This window comes from Simochromis diagramma, unplaced genomic scaffold, assembly GCF_900408965.1.
Source record: "Simochromis diagramma unplaced genomic scaffold, fSimDia1.1 OVJJ01000603.1, whole genome shotgun sequence".
Classification (NCBI taxonomy): domain Eukaryota; kingdom Metazoa; phylum Chordata; class Actinopteri; order Cichliformes; family Cichlidae; genus Simochromis; species Simochromis diagramma.
Genome location: NW_024387414.1, coordinates 25,512,159 through 25,534,015, shown reverse-complemented (window position 1 = coordinate 25,534,015; position 21,857 = coordinate 25,512,159). Strand labels below are relative to the sequence as shown.

The window sequence follows — 21,857 nt, the reverse complement described above, 5'->3', positions numbered from 1 at the left end:
GTTCAGTTGGAGGTTGTTAACTGAACACCACTCAGTCAGTCTGTTGACCTCATCTCTGTAGTCCGACTCATCCCCCCTTGAGATGAGTCCAACCACTGTGGTGTCATCCGCGAACTTTGTGATGGTGTTTGAGAGATGGGTAGGGGAGCAGTCGGATGTGTAGAGCGTAAACAGGAGGGGACTCAAAACACATCCTTGTGGAGACCCGGTGGTGAGTGTGATGGTGCTGGACAGGTGGGGGCCGAGTCTGACAGACTGTGGTCTATTTGTCAGGAAGTCCTTGATCCAGAGGCAGATGGGGGTGGAGAGTCCCAGGTGAGACAGTTTCTGGACCAGGATCTCCGGGATGATATGATTGAATGCTGAGCTGAAGTCCAGGAAGAGCATTCTCACATAGCTTCCTCTGTGCTCCAGGTGACTCAGCGCAGTGTGGAGCGCTATGGTGATAAGTGCAACAGGCCTGTAGTCATTTGGGCTGACCACAGCTGTCTTCTTGGTGATGGGGATGATGGTGGAGGTTTTGAGGCAGGGCGGGACGGTGTTTGATGACAAGGAAAGGTTGAAGATTTTAGTGAAGACTCCGGTCAGTTCGTCAGCACATGCTCTGAGAACCTTTCCATGTATTCCATCAGGACCTGCCGCCTTCCTGGGATTCACTGACCTTAGAACACACCTCATTTTTCTGGGGTTGTTGTCAGCAAAGTGATCTTCAATCCTCCTCCTATAGGCAGCCTTAGCTTTCCTGATGCCTCTACTCAGGTCTGCCCTGGCCGCCCTATACGCAGCCCTGTCCCCTGACTTGAGTGTTGCGGTTTTTTAGGAGGTGAGACTCTTTTGTTCTACCCCCTCCAACAGGTGCTCTACTGGATTGGGATCTTTTGACTGTGAAGGAGTACAGATAACTCATTTTCATGTTCAGTAAACTAATTTCAGATTATTTGAACTTTGTGACATGACATGTTGCCCTGCTACAAACAGCCATTAGAAGATGGGCACTGTGGGGTCATAAAAGAACGAACATGGTCACAAACAATACTCAGGCAAGCTGTAGTATTTAAACAATGCTGAGTCCAAGAGGTCCAAAGTGTGCCAAGAAAATATCCTACACCACTAGACCATTATTAGCCTGAAGCACTGATGCAAGGCAGGATGGATTTATGTTTCATGTTGTTTATGCTAAATTCTCCTAACATTTAGTTGTCTCTGCAGAAATTCAAAACAAAACAAAAACTTCAGACCAGGCAACAATTTTACAATCTTCTCTTGTCCAGTTTTGGTGAGCCTTAGTGAACTGTAGCCTCAATTACCTGTTCTTAGTTGACAGGGGTGGTACCAGGTGTGATCTTCTACTGCTGTGTACAGGCAGAAGACCACACCTGGTGATGCAGAGATGCTCTTCTGCATACCTTGGTTGGAACAACTGGCTCTTTCAACCATTGTTGCCTCCTCAAAGCAGTCTGGCCATTCTCCTCTGACATCAACAAGGCATTTTCACCCAGAGAACTGCTGGTCACTGGATATTTTCTCTTTTTTGAAACCACTCTCTGTAAACCCTTGAGATGTTTGTGTGGGCAAATCCCAGTAGATAAGCAGTTTCTGAAATACTGCGCTAAAGAAACTGCACACACATAATTAATCAAAAAACATTAAAAAGTAATGTGGTGCCACCAAAAAGACGTCTTGTTCAAAGTCACTTAAATTACTTTTATTATGGTGAATATGAATTACATTCTTAGAAAGATATGATATTTAATCTCGATTTTTCTTTCTTTCTTTTTCTCTTTTGAAATTTTATCTTCAATCGCAATTCCATAATTTATTATTATTATTTATGTATTTTACCATTGTGGGGCAGTAGGAGAGACTGTGAGCGTAGGGGTAAAGCTGAATAGTTTGTCACTACAAACAACAGTATGGGCAGTAAAATCGTGCATGCGAAATGTTCTGATAGTACAGTACATGAGTGAAGTGCAGCATTGAGATGATCACTAAGAATAAAAGATGAAAAAACGATGCACTGACTCCAGATCAGCTTTTTTGTAAGTTTTTTTTAATCAAACTGCGACTGTGCAGCTTGCTTTAGTCGCGCGCTGATGACGACACGCGCAGAGGCGGTGCGGGTTTGCCACGTCGGTCTCTGTGCAACGCATTTACACTGTTGCTCTTCCAGCCCAGGGCTAACTTTTTCAGGCGTTTAGTGCTCTCACCCTGAGAAAAGGCGACCCCCCCGGTGTCGCCCTCGCCGCTGTAGCCCGTCGCCACAGCAGCTCAGTCCAGGGAATTGAAGCTGAAAGGCGGAGAAATGCTCGGTACTGCCCGGACTCGCCGCACAACTGACTGATGCATCCTCGTCCAGCTCAGCCGCCCGCATGTTGTCGATGTTTTGTGAGTAACGACGGCTTTTACACAGCTTTTAAACTGTCCACGTTTGCCACCGAGCTAAAAGCTATTGCCTGTGTCCGTTTTAGCGCTCTTTTTAAAGTGCGCTCCCAAGTTTCCGCAGTCTTAAAAAAAAAATGACAACGCCGCCTGATGTCATGATCCAGACGAGCAGCTTTCAGTGCACGTCTTAGCAAGTCTAACACCCCCCCCCCCCCCCCCCAAGAAGAACAAAAAAATAAAAACCCAAAACACCGTCTCACAAAATGTTCTGCAGAGTGCAACAAAAGCATTTCACAATTATAAGGAGTCGCGCTTAAAGTAAGAAACACGTTGCACTTCCACAAAATTGCTAAACACCATCCTGCAATCCCTTCATCGTAGTTCATTTCTGTACGCCTCAGTTCCCGTTTTCACTTTTGGCTTCTTTTTTTCCGAGTTGTCATCTTGCGTCCCTGCGCTCTGTTTGAGTCGCGTGTGCGTGAGTTAACGTCGGTTTCCTGTTTGTACAGTCAGCTCCAGTGCTCGATATTGATGCCGCACAGTGTGGCCTGTGAGCAAGCTGTTTTATCTTTTCCATCATGTTTCACAAGCTCCATCAGCATAAAGGAAATGTTGGTATACATAGAGGCTGCTGCTTATCTGGCTCTGGTTTAATTTTCGTTTAGAAGTCTGGTTGATGAGAAACTACGTTCTTGGTGTGTGTGTGTGTGTGTGTGTGTGTGTGTGTGTGTGTGTGTGTGTGTGTGTGTGTGTGTGTGTGTGTGTGTGTGTGGTTTAAGTCACTGGGTAATCATAAGAATCTATATAATGAGAGTGACAAGGATTTGAGTTGTAGCTACACTTCCTGGAGGTTTGTATGTTCTGTTGTTTGCAGCCCTGCAACAAGCAAACAAGAAAATAATGGGGGAAAAGTCTCAAGTGTCTCTTTTTATTGTAGGTTATCATTATTTTAGTTTTTAGTATGCGTTTCATGTTTTACAGTATATCTATAATGGTGAGTGAACAGGCTCACACATATACCCAGCCTGTTTTCTACTCATAAATGCCACCATACCTTTGACAGAAGAAGGAAAAACAAAACGCTGAAACCCTCAGAATCATATGAATGCTCTCACTGGCCGCTTCATTAGGCAAAACCTGTTCAACTCCTTGTCGACAGAAATATCTAATCGCTCAGATACTTAATCAAAAAGTCTAAGCAGTCAGTCACAGGGTGGTAACTCTGCATTTAGTTGTTTAGATATGATCGAGACGACCTGCTGAAGTTCAAACCATCAGAATGAGGAACAAAGGTGATGATGAAAGTAGCATGGTTGTGCCAGACAGGTTGGTCTGAGCAATGGAGAAACTGCTAATCTACTGGGATTTTCCCTCATAACCATCTCTATGGTTTACAGAAAATGGTCATAAGAATAGAAACTTTCTAGTGAGTGGCAGTTTTCTTGTGAAAGATGCCAAGAGTGGAGAATGGCCAAACTGCTTTGAGCTGATAGGAAGGCAACAGTAACTTAAAAAAACAGCTTGCTCCAACCAAGATGTGCAGAAGAGCATCTCTGAACACCTCCAACCTTGAAGCAGATGGGCTATGGTGGCAGAATACCACACTAGGTGCTGTATCTGTCAGCTAAAAACAGGAAACTGATGTGTAATGGTGTGTAGGGTATTTGCTTGCTGTACTTCGGGCCTTTTAGAACCAGCTGAGTATTGTTGCTGAACTTGTTTATGCCTTTATGATCACAGTTTAGCCATCTTCTGATCACATTGAGTTCACTGTGCACAAATGATCTCCACAGTCTCCAAATCTCAGTCCAGTTGAGCATCTTTGGAACGTAGTAGAAAGGAAGATTTGCATTATGGATGTTCAGCAGACAAATCTGCAGCAGCTATGTGATGCTGTCATGTCAGTATGGATCAAAATCTGAATCTCTCCAGCACCTTGTTCAATCTGTGCCATGAAGAATTATGTCAGTTGTGAAGGCAAAGGAGTGTCCAACCCAGTGCTAGTAAGGTGTACCTAATAAAGTGACTAGTAATCACGAGATAAAACAGCAGCAAATTCTTAAAAATCTGGAACTGACTACAAATTATTTAAATTATTGAGCTGTTAAAAGTGTCTTACATTGAATTCCCCTTTTCTTTTATAGAATATACGTGATGTTATTGCACTTTACTACATATAAATTGCTACCGTTGGTTAGTGTGAACATCTCCATTAAGAATAGGTGAGTCTGAAAAGTATTTGTAACACAGGACACATTTGCACAGATTTTATGCATCCAGTCTGTAAAAACCTGTCATCGTTTCAACTCTAAACTTCCATAGTTTGATATTTTCAGACGTCCGACTGAACTAAATTTACTTTATTCAACTGGCTCCTGTCCAAAAACTTGTACATGTAGGGCTGTGCGATATGACCGAAATCTCATATCCCGATATAAGAATTCTATCGTCCCGATAACGATAAAAATCACAAAAATGTAACATTTTCTGTAAATTCTGTGAATCTCGGGCAGCTCGACTTGCGTGAAGTGTTTCCAGCTGCGCGTCCTTTACCCGGAGTCGAGTGTTTTAACCGATGCATGAAACTATACATTTTTAGACATAAGTTGTAACGGCCGCCGTTTTCTTTGTATTTATTACACGGCGTGCTGCGGGGAAAAGCCTGTTCTAACGTTTGAGTCTAAGGTTTATTTTTTAGCACCTGGCGGCTCTTTTTTTAATTCTCATCCGTAAATAATCTGCTCTTTCACGTGATTCAGTTTATTTTGAAAAGTCTCAACAGGATCTTGAGCTTTATTGTGAAAGGTTTATGTGGAACATAATTCAAATATTTATTTAATGTTTATAAAAATGAACCAGTTACAACTTTTTGTATGTGACCTGTTTACTGTTTTAAATGTGCCATAAACTGAATATCTGTAAGGCTACTACTCTTTGGTTGACATGACTTCAGAGATCTTGGAGATTTGTGGAAAACAGTTGCGAAATTGTTTTTAAAACACACACACTCGCGCACACATGCACTTTAAAAAAAACCAAAACAGACAAACAAAACAAAAAGTGACTCTTGCGTGCTCCCACTTCAGATTTTAATCCTTTAAATATGGAACCGTTTAAACTTTAAATTTAAAATAAGCTGTGTGTCTGTGGACTTCTGTTTTATAAATGTGTGCTGCAGAGGATCAGCTAGCTGACCTATTACCACAGCTCATTGGGCACTTTGATAGAAAAAGCTCAGGTGTAATCAGTAACAGTCTGTGAATTAGGCCAGATATGAGTAAGCACGGGGACATTTGTTTGTGTTCTCTAAAGGAGCAGAAAGCAGGTTTTGTCTGGCAGGTTGTCATTTTCTGTGTATATCAGTCTCACTAAACACGTTTGCACACACCCTCAGAGGTGTGTTAGCATTTGAATTCTTTGGCATGAAGACACTTAAAAATCCCTCTGTAAACGCCTCTGGGCATTTGTTTCCCAAAATCAGCGTAAGCATGCCCAACTGCTTACGTTCAGGTTTTCTTGTCTGTGCAGTCGGAGAGCAATGAAGGGTCTTTTTGCCTTGCTTAACAGGGAGTTTGACAGGAGAGTGTAGCCTCTGAAAAGATAAAGGGGATCTCTGTGTCTATTTCTATAGCCGCTTTTACATAGACTGGAGATGAAATGGGCAGCAACTCAAAATTCGAATCGAGAAGTCATCTAAAGTTTTTTTTTGTTTTTTCCCCACATCCTACACAAAGCATGTAAGTAGAACGTGCAGGAGGACACTTGCTGTGGATTCACAGGACTTTTACCTGCTCTGTCCTCACATGGATGATCAGTGGGACCTCACACAGACTTTGCACTAGTTAAACTCCCTTTGAAGGCTTATTCAGCTGAGTAAGACATTTACATTTTTACTACTAGGTAGTGCCGACAAGAGTTGCAGACTGCAGAGCATGTGTGCTGTTTTCTGTGCAGATGACTCTGTATGTGTGTATATTAGTATATTAGGCAAACCAAGGTTAAAGCAATTCAGCAGCCCTACTGTAAGTCTTAACCTCTGTTTTACTGGGTTTTTTTTATCATTCAATAAAAAAATTGTGAGCTCATTTGAGTGGCTGTAGTTTGTGGTGGAACTTTCACTGTGTTGTAATCAAAAGTGTGTCAGATAATTTGTCTGTTCCATTTCTGTCATTGAAACAAGGTTGTGAGTTAAAAGAGCAGCTAGAAACTATCCTCACAACATTCCAAAGAAATTCTGCTTATTGTAGATAAGATGGCTCAGAGGACCTGTAAGTGTTTTATATGTGAATGAAGACAACCTTGTTTATTATCCCTCTTAGGTTTTAACAGATTATTTCAAGTATAGTTCAAATATGATTGACATTACGTAGTAATGTGCTAGTTGTATCAAACACAGCAGCTTTGACAAGCTTGTAAACTCTTGTTGAAGTTGCCTTTCATTCTGAAAACAATTACATACAATTAAAATGATTTAACAAAAAAAAATGACAAAGCTCCGTTCTCGCCGAGTAGAGGGCTTTGGGTTTTTGTCAGTTCAGTTTGAATGGTGTGCTGTGGGTTTTTCATAATCTGTCTTGTCTTATCAAATGTTGTCTTCTCTTTTGGTTTGGTTCACAGTGGCCTGGCAGTACATGGTGGCTCACTGAGGAGGAAGGGGGAAGTCCCAGTGGCTTTTGGTTGGTGGGCTCTGCCCTTGGTTGCCACAGTAATAGGCGACCATGCCAGGGGGTCGCAGGGGTCCCAGCAGACAGCAGCTAAGTCGCTCCGCTCTGCCGTCCCTGCAGACTCTGGTTGGAGGAAACGTCGGGAATGGTACAGGCCTCAGGAACAGGTATGTACACAGAGAGCCTCTCAGTGCTGTCAAGATGCAGTAATAAAGAGGTTTTGATTCATTAAGGTATTTAAAGCAGGAATGGACTGATTGAGAAATTCTGAGCCAATTCACAATATAGAACTTCTTTTTTCTTGTATTATGTCAACTTTCTGTGTGAGGTGAAAGTCAGAAATCTTGATGATACATGATTCATGTGTCATCAAGATTTCTGAATCATTTTCATCTAAATGAGACATTTATTATGAATCATCACACTGTCTTTTAACCTGTGATGCACATGAACATTGGCCACTGACAGCTTCTTTACAAGGCCACTAAAGAATAATTTTGAAGGTCAAATTTAGATTCAGAAATTCACTGCAACTGTTATTTTTGTACGTTTGCTATTATTGTGCTTTGAGCAAAACATTTGTTGTAATGCAGACAAACCAACGATCAACTTAAAGGATCTTGGATTGTTGCCCCCCGACTAGGGATGGGTATTGATAAGATTTTCACGATTCCGATTCCATTTATGATTCTGTTTAACGATTCGATTCTTTTTAAAAAAGGAGAACACTAAGGTCGATTAGCTTAGAACTTTGTTTTATATCTTCTCTTTGAACAAGATAGAAGTTTAGGAGTAACATGGCCTTACAAACCCAACAGTGAGATCTTAAGAGATCCACAGCCTACGGCTCTTCAATGGGTTGTCACAGGGTCCCCGGGGGAAAAAAATTGTAAATGTAAAATAAATATTCTTCTGTAGCAATAACAAAGTATAACATAAATTATTCTGTAGCAATTATACAAGAATATCCAGTAATGTCCTGCCTACAATTAAACACATTCACTTACCAAAAATTGGGGCATCTGCTGTGGCAAATGGGTTCAAGCCTTTTACCACAAACTTAGTCACTGCTCGGTGACATTCGTCTATCCTGGCCTGAAAGGAGACGCTACTGGTAGACTGCAGCGACAACTGCCAGCATCTGAGCCAGCCAGACTCTGTCTCGCTCATCATGGTCACCTAAACGCACAGTAATGGCAGGTTTTGTAATAAGGCAGATCGCGCTAACATAATATGCACTGTTAGTTGATGATTTACCTGCCGCATTAACGGGAGAGGACGTGCAAACGTTACCGCTGCTGCTGGGTTGAGATTCACGAGTCCGGAGCGGAATTAAAAACATGACATTCATTTAAGGTCATCGTGTGTTTTGTGAGCAAATGCTTTTGCATATTCGTAGTGTTTCCTCCCTTAAATGAAATATCCACTTTGCAAGTATTGCAAGTTGCCCTGTTGTCATCCGTTCTCGTAAAGTATAACCAAACTTTTGAGCGTTTGAGCCGCTTAGGCGCCGTGTTTCCTGCCAGGTAAATGACGCTCCGCAACGTGGTGACGTCATTCGGGGCGACTGGAATCGATTAGGGAATCGTTTGCAAAAATGGAAAACAATTCCAAGGAATTGAAACAGTGGGAACCGGTTCTCAACAAGAACCGGTTTTCGATACCCATCCCTACCCCTGACTAGTTGGTGATCACAAGGAGGTTACAAGGAATGAGTTCACCTGGCTGCAGCCAAAAAAAGCAACCACTTGTTGCCAGGGTGTTGTAGACTAGTCTCCACATCCCACTTTGTTTGCATACACACCTTGCAGTAGGTGTCACATTTTTAATCACACACCCAGATGTGTTTGAGTATTTATATTTCTCTCTCTCTCCCTGTGTTGCGTGCTTTCTTTTTTCTCTTTTTCCCCCCAGGAGCAGTAACACGCTGGGTCTATCTGCTCCACCCATCTCAGCCCTCATTACTCCGGAGCCGGTGCGTCACTCGAGGATCCCCGAGCTGCCATTGGACAGCAGTCTGCTGTTTGAGTTCCTGCTTTTTCTCTATTTGCTGGTGGCCTTGTTTGTCCAGTACATAAACATCTACAGGACAGTGTGGTGGTACCCATATAGCCACCCTGCTGCCTCTACCTCGCTCGTAAGAACACTTAACACACTCTTTTCCCACCAGTTCCCTCAGTAGTCCTAAAAAATAGGTCATCATTTCAGTTTTCTGTTATCACAGTTTTAAAACTGTAAGTAAAACTGCATCAAAATGTTGCTGTCTTTCCCCAACTCATAACATACCACTTTCTTATTAAGAGGTTTAATTTAATAAGCAACAATTTCTCTGTGGAGAAACAAACCCCTATCTTTTTATCTTCCCACAACAGAACTTTCATTTAATGGACTACCACCTGGCTATCTTCATCACAGTAATGCTGGCCAGGAGGCTCGTTTGGACAATTGTTTCTGAGGTAAACACAGATTCGATCTCTGTAAGCAGTCAGCAAGCACACTGTAGGGACCTGATCCCTCATGATGTCAGTGTGGCTGCCGTGCTCTCTCTCATAACGGCGTGTTGTTCTGCTTCTGTCTCGCCCAGGTGTCTCAGTGCAGCGGGGGGTCTCTGCTGCGCTACGTGCTTCTAATCGCAGCTCGACTCAGCCTGCTGACCCTGTGCGGCTGGGTGCTGTGCTGGACGCTGGTCAACCTCTACAAGGAAAACTCTGTTCTTAACCTCCTCTTCCTGGGATATCCGTGAGTGTTTGGTTCACTTCACTCTCTAAAGGCCAGTCTACCACTGAATAAGTTGTCTCAAAGCAAAGTATTTCTAAGTGTTTTGAATTATCTGGAGTGAAGCAGTCAAAGTCTGCTATCAGAGGCGCAATGCATGCAAATTGTAAAAAATGGGGATAATTTTTATATTTGGAATAAGAGTCAGTTGCTTTATAAGAAATAACAGGAACTGGGCTGTGCAGCTCCTGAATGAAGTATTGTAAACAATGTGCACAGGTTGTGTGGTGATCTGATAAGCGCTTTATCTGAAGTGCTTCCCACAAATGGTTGCCACAACTGTCAAATGAACATCTGTCAGCAGGACTTAAATTGTCTTTTTTTCCTGCTTGCTGTGGCATCAAATTCTAAAAGACATTTTTCTGATTGGACTGTGTAAAAGTAAAAACCTTGCTTGTAAACACGGTTTATGGCTGCAGCAGTGGGAAAAAATCCTAAACTAAAAGCATTGGAAAAGGAATAATTTAGCTACTATACATTTTCTAGCCATTAACCAGATATTTTTTAAAGGAAATGGTTCAGATAGCTGTAAGTTTATGTAGACATTGTATTTACCATCTCATCCTCATCTGAAGGTAAAAAAAAATGCTTTTGTGTCGTTTATTTATTTTTCATCCCCAGATTCGGTGTTTATGTCCCACTCTGCTGTTTCCATCAAGAGGGAGGGAAAAGCCAGGTGGCACCAGCCGATTGTGATTACACAGCTGACCACCAGCAGACCGACCTAACAGAAACCCCCTTCTTCCGACCACGCGACTTCCTCTTCCTGTTACGAGAGAACCTCAGAGAGCAGTTTTCCAGCCCCCCACACATGCCCACACACACCTGCCCGCCACCCACACACTCTCACACACCAGAGCTGATTCGAGCAGAGGTGGAGGAGCTGAAGAGCGACTTCAACCGGCGAATCAAGGAAGTGCTTTTCAACTCGCTCTTCAGCGCTTACTACGTAGCCTTTCTGCCCCTCTGCTTCGTTGAGGTGGGTGTTTCACTTGCGTCTCTTTCTCTGTCATAAATTCCCGACCTTTCGTGTTGCGTAGGGTTGCTTCTGGTTGCTTCTGGTTTCTTACTCGTTCTTCTTACTCCTACAGAGCACCCAGTACTATGACATGCGGTGGTCATGTGAGCATCTCATCATGGTGTGGATCAATGCATTCGTGATGCTGATGAGCCAGCTGCTGCCCCCCAGTTACTGCGACCTGCTTCATCGCTCGGCGGCTCACCTCGGCCGCTGGCAGAAGCTGGAGCACGGCTCATACAGTAACGCACCTCAACACATGTGAGTGGCCCAGTGTGCGCACACTCTGGTGTACTTAGAGAAGTTTAGAAATGTCTATTTAATAGGTTATGTATAACTGTGGTGTTAATGTTTTGCAGGTGGTCAGAAAGCACCATTTGGCCTCAGGGGGTGTTAGTACGACATAGTCGAAGTCTGTATAAGGCGGTCGGTCCCTATAACGTGGCTCTCCCCTCTGATGTTTCCCATGCAAGATTTTATGTGAGTACCTGTGAATTTCCCATATTAACTACACTGATGTTCACCATTTTTCAGTTTATCTATAGTTTTGGTCCTTATTCCCTTCTGATCTCTAATAAAATGTTTTTCAAATGTGTTCAGAAATGAGGAAAAAACAAACAAAAAACATCAGCTGTGGTGGAACTGCCTTCCTTATTATGTAGTCACTGCTCTGTGCTGTTCAGCAGTGTCCCTCTTGCAGCAGTATTTGATTACTTGCAAGCATTACAAGAGTACTAGCTTATCGCCACTGAAGGCAGGTTTAGGTACAGACACACCCTGGGAAACCTCCTCCCTCCTACTGAGGCGTGTTTACGTTTGATTATGAAAATTCAGTTGCAGAGTGTCACCAAGAGGTGGCGCTTTCCTCACAAAAACTTTGACTTGTGTTGATTTCTTGTACAAAACTTTATGTTTATAGATCAAAGAGAAGATCTGAAATTGGTTCAACTTTAATTTTTCAGTTTTTGTTTGCTTGGTGATTATTTTTTGCAGACTTCTGTTTGATCTGTGATTATGATCAACATTCAGCAGGTTAGTCTAGTGTTAACTCGGTCAATGTCTTTTAGGAGAAACATAACTGGTATGTATAACGTTTTCAGCTCCAGTGAATTCAAGCACTTTATTTACATGTTGCCAAGGTAAATTACCGTATTGGAGCTATTTTCTGTGTATTTGTGTGAGCGTGAACTGACCTTAATTCTGATCAACTGATTGGGCTTTGTGTTTTTGTGTGGGCAGTGATGATGTGTTTGGAACTAAGAGAAAGGACTGGTCACAGTACTCATAAACTAAGCACAACCTCATGCTGCCTTTATTGAAACGGGACATTAGAGCTTTACCAATTAAAATGAGATTTTCCTACTTGTTTCTGCCGAGTGGACGAAATTAGAATTGTGTTTGTTTTTGCTGTTGAAACCAACAATTTCTCCTGAGGAGATGCCGTGTTCTCACAATTGTCCTGAATTTAAGAGCGATATTCTAAAAACTGTTTGTTTAATACAGTAGACCTGAATAAATTATAATGACAAACTCTTTTAGTCAATCCATCAGGTAGAAATGACTTGTGCCACATTTTAAGTTGCATAAAACAAACAAACAATAGAGACGGTATTACATGTATTTTTATTTTTGGGGGTTTTAATAGACTTTTGCACCTAGTTGAAAAAAAAAAAAAAAAAAGATCATTAACACAAAATACTGGATTCAAGGACAAAACAGGACGGGAAAACCGGAAAGCAGCAATCTCTCCTCTTTGAAGTCGTCCCACTGTTCCAGAAAATACAAATCACTGCTTTGGAGAAAATTATAAGATGTTATATAAGAGGCCCATATAGCGTGTTGGGATCATGGTATGAATCAGGGGTCAGCAACCTTTAACACCCAAAGAGCCATTTGGACCCAGTTTCCACGCAAAAGAAAACACTGGGAGCCGCAAATACTTTTTGACATCTAAAATGAAGATAACACTGTATATATTGTTTTTTATTTTTATGCTTTGTGTGAACAACTAAAGTGTGTTGCTTATGAAATCCATGAAGTGCTACAGAGAAAATTACATCCTATTTATGTAATTAACACATTTTGAACTTTTACAGAAATATAACAAAAGGAAAACTGAACTAAAATGATCCAGCAAAGAAAAACTGTTGTGAGCCACCACCCTTATATATAAGGGTGGTGGCTCACAACAGATATATCGCCTTTGGGCTTTTGGAGCCTTGACCTGACTTTTAAAAAATAATTGGAAAAAAAGCACTATGCTGCTAAAAAATGAAAAATAGATATTTGCAAAATTCTGATTAAATATGTATTTTACCTGGTTAATGTGTGTGGCAGGGCGTGGTCTGCAGCGCCGCTGCAGGGGAGGCGGACGCACCGGAGTGGCACCCGCAATCACGCCTCGCCGTCTTTACATCTGTGCTATCTGTGCTGTTGTGTTGGTGTGTGTCGGGCTGTGAGCTGAAAAGCTACAGCCGGCTGTAAGCGTCAGCAACCGTGTGTGAAAAGTGGTCAATAAAGAGATGCTGAAAAGCATGTTCATGGAAACATCGTCGGGTCTGCCGTGACTTCTGGTCCCGAACCTCTGCGCACAGCGTCTGCAAATCAGGGCTTTCATCTTTACGCAGGACTGTAAGCTGTCATCTGTGAGGCGTGAGCGGTGTTTGTTTTTAACATAGTCCACGGTGGAGAACAGCTGCTGACATAATGTGGATCCGAAGATCCATAATTGGCCTACCTGGGGTTGAAAGTCTCGATAAATGCACGGCGTTTTGGCGGGTACACCGGCTTCCGCGAGTGTGACGCTTATTTTAAGCGATGAAAAAATAATAGAATGTAATTTTATTTTTTTATTTCAATATCACAATAATCTTCGAATTTAGAGCTTAAGTTAAAAAAGAACTAACATAAATAAAATACACTTCAGCTAAATACTTCTAATTTATTTTCCCAAACCACGCGGAGCCGCAGTATAAGGACTAAAGAGCCGCAGGTTACCGAGCCCTGGTATGAATGTTTGGGCTGGGGTTTGAAAATCAAGCTGTTTGAATGGTTCAGACAGAAGGGTCCACAGTAACACTAATGATGGTTTGGGCTCTTACCTGTCAGCAAAAACAAGATTTGACATCACTGCTGCGTCCATCATGTAGCTCTTCACTGAGTCTGCACCCCAGATGTTTAGAACAGAGCTCCACGTGGCCCATTTCTAAACACAAACTACTGCAACAAGTGAATAAAGTGAGTAAAGTACGAGTTTCCTCAGAGGCTAATGCACTGTGTTCAGACTGCCGGTACAAAAGCGATGATGTCTGGCACTTCTCACTCAGTGATAGAGTTGAGCTAGCATCTTTACTTCTCGCTGACTCTGAAGCCGAGCTTCAAAAAATCATCAGCCTGTGGTCAAGCACAGCGGCAACATTTGTGTGGCTGCTCAACCACAGATATGGTCTTTAAACAGATATTGGAGAAGAAAAACATGCAGTAAGATGGGATCTTTAATGGGATTCCCTGAAACAGCTGGATTCACACAGCGGTGAAGTGATTAGGAAGCTGCTCGGCGGCTGGTTGTGCCCAACATTTCTGAGTATTTATTTACCGCCGCCCTCTCTGAGTGCCCTGGCTGTCTCCCACAGTCCACAGCAGGTCAAGTTGTCTGCCACCCTAAGCTGCTAAGTGTCCATACATGTGTACTCTATTCAGTCTTTTTTTTTTTTTTTTTTTTTTTTTTTGCTTTCCCACCCCACAAAGCTATAGCCAATCCTGGACACTTTGACAGAAACCCACACTCTCTCACATTCACATAAGCAGCCAGTTTAAATTTAACAGTTAACCTTCCTGTCTTTGGAGTGTGGGAGGAAACCTGTGCAGGCACGGTGTTAACAGGGGAACTCCAACCAGAAAGGCTCCAGCCCATCAGCAGGTTCCCAGAACTTTCTTGCTGTGAGGCAGCAGCGCTAACCACTGCACATATTGAATTTTTTATTTTATTTTTTTTAATCTATGGCACACTGTCATTTTTCCCCCCATTCTTTGTGTCTGTTTGGCTTCCAGTTCCTGTTCCACAAGCCGCTGCGGATCTTGAACCTGCTGATCTGGATCGAGTCCAGCGTGGTTTTGTACCAGTTATACTCTCTGCTGCGCTCTGAGCGCTGGAACCACACATTGTCTCTGGGCCTTATTCTCTTCTGCAACTACTATGTCCTCTTCAAACTACTCCGAGACCGCATCGTGCTGGGCAAAGCCTATTCCTACCCTCTGTCCTCCAACAGTTTGGGGCTCAAGTCGCAGTAAAGACTACACGGCGAGACCTCTCCTACAAACTCTGGACGCGGAGGCGAGACAGATGGAGGCCTGATGGAAGTGGAAGGCGCTTGGAGATTAAGGGACAGACTGTGAACTCATAATTGTGTTTTGATACGGTTCAATTTTTAATGCAGTGTTTATATATAGACCTATTTAAAAGAATATTTTTATTTTGTATACTATTTCGAGTTACACCGGGCATTACCACGCTCATGTCATTAGCATGTTGTGTTATGTTGTTGCTAGGTGACAGGGAAGTCAGGGAATGCCAGGAAGTGACTTTTCACCAAAGATATTTTAAGTGCAGGCGGCCAATGACGGCGCAGACTTTGCCTTTGACAGTCTGTTAAAACAGGCGTTCGATTCAGAGCAGAGGGAGGTTTCATGCTTGGGTCCTGATTGTCCTTTATTCTGCTTCAGTCTTAAATCTGGAACCAGTCGTTTCTGGGGGCATCAGCACGATTCCTTCATTTCAGTATTGGTGCAGCTCTTCGTCTCTAAAAGGAATAATTTGGGATTTTTGGGAAATGTGCTTATTGTCTTTTGATCAAAGTTAGACACTCAATCTGTTAACATTAGCAAATGCAAGAAAAATGGCTAGTCTGACAAATGATTACCGTACCTTTTCATACCTGGGAGTCAAATCCTGCTGTTCTGCTACAAGTCTCTGCCGTCACAAAGATGCACATTAGTAGACTGCTTGTGTTTTGTCCTCCCCCTTTTGTTTTTATTTACTTGGGGATTGGCCATTTTTCATGATTTGGGTTAAATGTCCCTTTGCAAAGTTAGCTCTCTAAAGAAAAGCAACACTTAAAGGTTCCTAGTGTGTTTAAATTTAAATACCAAGGGCTCCTGTACAGGCGTCCATGTTAGATATATCACTGTTTCCACTGCTGCAACCTCTGTAGTGACCCTAAAGGACTCTTTTTGTTTATATCTCTGAGATGGCTTTAACATAATGGCAGAATCTGATTCCCTGTGAGTGAAACCTTTTTTTTTTTTTTTTTTTTTTTTTTTAATATTTATTTATTTAATTGAAACAAAAGTCAAAGGGTAAAAATAAATCTGTCCAGTCGGTACATGTGAAACATGTTCATATTAATGAGCTTTAGGGGGTCGTTGTAGGTAATTTTAGTGATTTTTGGTTTGTGCAGGATTGGCTGTTCCACTGTATAAATACTTAAACCTACGTTAAAAAGTCAGCTGAAGCTACGATCGAGGCAAGAGTGTGATATGAATCTTATTATCTAAATGTAAAAGGATGAGAACATTTCCTAAGAGTAAGTATTCCTTTAAGCAAAGTCTGTCTGTTATTTTTTTACTCAAAGTCCAATAAACTGTTCATGCAAACTGATTCGAGAGCAGTCTGGAAGAAAAACACAGTTGGTACTCCAATCCGCGGCCTCCGCAGACAATGCCGTGTTCTTCTCATTCAGCTTCTAAACATGTTTTCACAGTTAGTATCTGCTTGCTTCGTATCACTGGCTAACTGGAGGGTGGAGTAACAGCACCAGTCTCGAAACAACCTCACAAGCGTCAGACAGAAAATCTTTTGTCTGGCATCCTTAAACTCACTGTGCACTCATGAAAGTCCAAGTACAGTACTTAAAGTGAGAAAGGCTGCTGCTGTGAGAGGGTGATGCCTGAGCACACTTTCACACACTGAAATCTGGCTACAATACACCATGTTACTTAATGTTCATCCAGTCACTTGAATGTTTCAAGTATGATGGGATATAGGACTGTATCACATCAGGTCTGTGTCTGTTGTGGACTGGAACATCCTTCGTCCTCACCCTTGACCCACTGCAAATAAGTCACTGTCACCATGCTCTCATTTAGGTTTGAATGCAGAGGGTGTTTAATAGTGACACTTCAGTGGGGACTGAATGCGTAATCGCAGGGTGTGGAAAGACAGGCCACCTCAATGCCACTTCATGTATTCTCAGTTACCGGAATGGTGTTACAAACAGGTTGCCTTGTTGCATTGTTGTTGCCTTTCTGTGTAGCTACACTTTGCGATCATCACCTTACCCGTCAGTAGTTTTGCCTTTATGTTCCTCCACCTCTCCATCACCAGCGTCCGTCTGCAGCCAGTGCGTAACTTCAGGCAGTATTAAACGTTAGTTTGACAAAGTGGATTTTTTTTTTCACATTGCTACCATCTGCTTTCAGGTTGAGTGTTAAATAGTTGAGGAAACTACCATTGAGATGAACCAGTGTACATGTGGAGCACACAGGTTTGACAGATCCTCTAATTCACATGTCATACATGTTCTAGTTTGTCTGCAAACGTCTCCCCTTTCTTTGGTGCTTATACTTTGTGGTCACTTTACACTTGAATGTAGCAAAGTCTTGCAGCTGAATTGTGCTGTTGATGTGAATCGGTATTTTTTTTTTTTTTTTTTTTTTTTTTTCTTTCTCCGTGCTGTTGCCTTCAGTTGAGCGCCATTGCTGAAATGAGTTTTGAATGGCTCTCATCTTTTAATTTGCCCAGGGTAATTCTGAAATGACACAATTTAACTCTGTAACTCCCGCTTCTGTGGAGAGTCTGCTTTGAATAAAAGCTGAAGAATTGAGATATGAATAGATTCTAAATTTATTACTGCTCTACCCTCTCGATTTTAGTCAACTTGTTGCTCATTTACTTCAAATAGTTTTAAAAAAACATGACATACCCACGTTTCCACATTCAGAGTCAGTGTTGAACCCGTTGAGTATGTCAGTGCTGGAGAAGTCAAAGGAGCTGGTCCTCATATTTCGGCTTTTTACAGTGTTCAGGTTCCCCACAGCATTTCCGGTTTTTTTTTTTTTTTTTTTTTTTTGAAATTGGAAATAAAAACAACTTGTCGAACCAACGTTGTGTTTGTTTTAATTTGTCTTGTGAGCGGACTGGGAAAAAAATAGAAGACACTTGCCTTATTTCAAAGCATATATTTCATTAAATCTGACAGATTTCTGGTTTCTTCAGAAACGTCACAAATAAGTAAAAAGTGCTTATGTAGGCCTAAACTAACTTGGGATGCCATCATGTTCATGTGGACACCTGCAGTGTTCTTATGTGGCCAGCAGATGGCGCTTGGCAATAAGAAACAACACTCCACAAACTGCTTCCTTTACCAAGTAATCTGCAGACTTGCAAAAGTCCTGAAATACTTTTGCAAGTCTGCAAAACGCTTCCACCCCGCCTCCCACTGTAAATAAAGCATGCTATGCTTGTAGATAACTGTTTCCACTGAGAGGTTTGGAAGGAAACAGTTGGCAACTTTGGTAGCTGACTTGTACATTCATTCACAAATATAAATTTCAGTAGAGAAAACAGTGCAATCTTTAGTATTAGCTCAGTTAAAATGCTGCAGTGTCTAGATAAACAGTTTCTCTGGTCCCACCCCATCAGTCCATGTTTCAGATTAAATGAGTCCAAATAAAACTTTATCCTGATAAATGTTCTAAAAGGGAGAAAAAGACTTTCTTGATATCAAAAACTAAGCAAAGGCACAAATTAAAGTGGCCCATTTGTCATGTCATTACTGGATCTGAGTCTCGTCTGCGTGTAGATATTGGCATATTTATGTTAACATATCAGTGCTGTGGGCAGTGGGGTTGAAAAGTGTGGCTCCTGTTATGCCAAAAGGATTTGTGGCTGTGGTTTTACACCCCTTGTGTGGTCCTCATGTTTTTGTTTTCACCCCTCCCTACAGTCCATGAAGTTCCCTTTTATCCAGTAGCAGATCTGAGCATATTTCAGAGGCGTGATTCTCACCGCTACATTAAATTCCTGGGACGCACCTTGTCGCTCTACCCACTGATGCCCGGAAAACACACCTATCACCTTCCGCTCCCAGCGTCGGCGCCGACCATCCCACATTCGCGCGTAGACTCCCGAGCCGCTAGCCCCGGGTTGAGCGTCGCAGTGCTGGTACAACAGGTCTGAAGTCTCCTCGCCGGCACGACAGAACCGATACACCAGCTGTCCTGGCCGGTCGTTATCGAATCCTGAGAAGTGGACTCGGCGACCAGGCAGTCCCTGAGCGGGGGGGCTGACTCCCAGCTTCATGTGGCGCCGTTTGTGGGGTTTCTTGAGTTCAAGCAAAGCATAGTCATAGTCCATTCCTATGTCATTAGCATTCCCTTTTATCCAGCCTTTGGGAACGTGGGTGCGCTTGGCTCTGATCCACTGGAACTTCATTATGTCACTGGTAGGTGGTGCGTAGGGACTCGGACCTCCTTCAACATGGTTGGTGAAGTTGGAGAGAAGGTGGAAGGAAGACTGTTGTGTGTCTCGTTGCTTAGGTTTTAAAAAGCCAACCCGGAGCCTCTGAGCTCCTTTCACATAGTTTTTACCATCGTGAACACAATGAGCAGCTGTGAGAACATGACGGTCTCCCACCAGTGTACCAGAACACCCAGTGGACAGTTTGACAGCCACTGAGAATGGATATTTAAGCAAGAAGTCCTGCCCAGCAATACTAAATCGCCCATCGTGGCCAAAGATCTGGCGCTTTCTTCTGACATGTGACCTCTCAGCCTTGCCTGAGGACCCAGTTAAGTAGGCTGGGGTCGTGTTAGAGTTGGGGTTGTAGCCATAGATCCTAATGGCGGTCTCAGTGAGCCGACCATTAGAGTGGAGAGTCTCATATGCCAGGAGACTCCGCAGGTCCCAGTAGCTTGGATGAGGGGCCTTCTTGTGGCATTCGGGGTCACAGGTTGAGCTGACATCCAAGCGGGCCTGAGACAGAAAATGAGGGGCTGGCCGAGCCTCCGTGTGCTGGGGGATGACCACAGGGATACGCTGGAGGACCCACTGAGGGTGAGAGGAGGAGGAGGAGGAGGAGGATGATGAGGAAAATGGGAAAACAGGTAGAAGAAAAAGGAGAACGAGGAGGCCGGTCAACCTGCGGAGAAGAGGCAGGAGAGGTGAGTGAACAGCAGCACTGAAAAGATAAAATTCATCGTACTGTGACCGGACGTTCGAACCCCTCAGCAAACATAACTAAAAAACAACATCTAGAATGCATTTCAGATTACATCACTACAGCCGGGAGAGTTTCTTCTTTTTCAACTTGAAGAATTTTTAACTCCACTGAAATCTGGCAGCCACAATCTTCCACTTAAAAAAATGCAGCTGATACCACGAACAAGGGCAAAGATCAGGCTGTACTATGCTCAGATGGAAAATTCCCAAAGTGGCCTGAGGGATTGGCTTAAGCCTGCCAGAGTGGTGGAATAACATTGTTACTGCACTAAATACAAGCTCTGTTACTTGTAAATAGGTTAGGGTGACAAAAGCCTTAATTTTGTATTTTAAACACGCTCAGACTTTTCTCTGCCCCCCGTCAGATCAACTACTTGATACACTGCTGTCAGGAAAGGTAACAGAAAAAAAATTCCATATCTGACTCTTGGATTTAAAAAAATCTTTTTTTTTAAACTCATAAACTCAGAAGGCTAAATATCTATTTTCAGCACTGGTTTTCTAATTGCCGGCGGTAATTCTTCTTTACAGGTTTATTTCGTTATTTTACAACCTCGCCCTAAGGAGATTTTTCACGGTTCACACCCAGCCCCCCTACCCTCCTATAAACTGGGTGAAACCTGCCATAGAGGTAGCTTACCGGGGGAGCTCCGCCCGGGAGCGAGGCATTGTCAGGAGTCTCTGCAGGTGAGCTGTTGGCTGAACACCGACAGAGGGGCAAAACGCCTCAAACTAGAGCAGACAGCGCCCTCGATGGAAGCTGTGAAGCGGTGAAGAACTCCTGCTGCGAAAGCAAACCAGCTCTTCTCTCAGCTCTTCACTCAGGAACTGCAGACCTCAGCTGCTGAGCCGTGAATCCAAAAAGGAGTCGACAGCGGACGCGTTGAATCATCGCTGCTGCTGCTGCAGGAGGAGGGGCAGGTCTCCTGCCTGCCTGTCTGGAGTCAAGCAGTCACATCCGATGCGGATGGAGTGTAACCACCCGGTCACGTGACTTTTTCTATCACAGGTGCGGGTTACCCTTATGAACTTTCTGCTGCGCGTAAAATCAAATCCAAAAAAGCGTGTGTGCTGTATTTTTGTATCACACGTCGTTTCTGCATCTGGACTCAATATAATCAATAGTTCGATTTTATTCTGTAGAATTTCTGACTACGATGAACAAACAGAGAAAAAGACAGACAGTCTGTGACACAATGACATTTTCAGAAAGAAACCCACCAACATGAAACACGCACGTGCTCCGAAAGAGAAAATCGTGGACCCTTTAAAACAAGATGCAAAGAATTAGCAAATAAAATGTTTCTGATCAATAATTGCTTATGAGGAAAACTATCTGGCAAATAAGTGCAATGCTGTTGAAATGATAAAGATCTCAAAATGCAAACTGCTGCTGAAGATGGTCTGCTAAAGAGACTGTAGAGTTTTGCCTACTTCACCAGGTGTGCAGTTGAGATCACCTCAAGAGTTTGAACTTTAATCACACTAAAGATTTTTTTATTACACTTTATTACACATTTTATTAAAAATGAATCTAACTATCTATTCCCCTCATTCACTTATATTTTTTTGCTTTTGGTGTTGAGACCATCTGTCTTGCAACATCTATCTTGGTCCCTACAGAGTAATGTCTGATATCCAAATGTAAAGTCATGTGCATGGTTGCAATTCTATCACATCGGTAAAATCTGGCCACAGGCAAACTCACTACACTTAGGTTTATAATTTATTGAACAAAGAC

The 21,857-nt window shown here is 42.7% G+C and overlaps 2 protein-coding genes across 2 annotated transcripts; one reads left to right on the top strand and one right to left on the bottom strand.

The window, feature by feature from the left end:
* Positions 1–2,087: 2,087 nt before the first annotated feature.
* On the top strand, positions 2,088–17,720 carry tmem39a (transmembrane protein 39A). Its single transcript, XM_040010722.1, has 9 exons — positions 2,088–2,385; positions 7,000–7,213; positions 8,961–9,183; positions 9,419–9,502; positions 9,631–9,785; positions 10,443–10,800; positions 10,913–11,100; positions 11,199–11,319; positions 14,890–17,720. Exons 2-9 carry the CDS (start codon positions 7,101–7,103, stop codon positions 15,127–15,129), a joined length of 1,482 nt encoding a protein of 493 aa, XP_039866656.1. The 5' UTR covers positions 2,088–2,385; positions 7,000–7,100; the 3' UTR covers positions 15,130–17,720.
* A 276-nt stretch (positions 17,721–17,996) lies between these two features.
* Positions 17,997–21,058, bottom strand: LOC120720881 (serine protease 23-like). The gene is made up of 2 exons (XM_040010731.1): positions 20,757–21,058; positions 17,997–20,036 (listed from the first exon to the last, which is right to left on the bottom strand). The coding sequence occupies exons 1-2, from the start codon at positions 20,783–20,785 to the stop codon at positions 18,827–18,829; spliced, it is 1,239 nt and encodes a 412-aa protein (XP_039866665.1). The 5' UTR covers positions 20,786–21,058; the 3' UTR covers positions 17,997–18,826.
* Between the last annotated feature and the right edge of the window lie 799 nt (positions 21,059–21,857).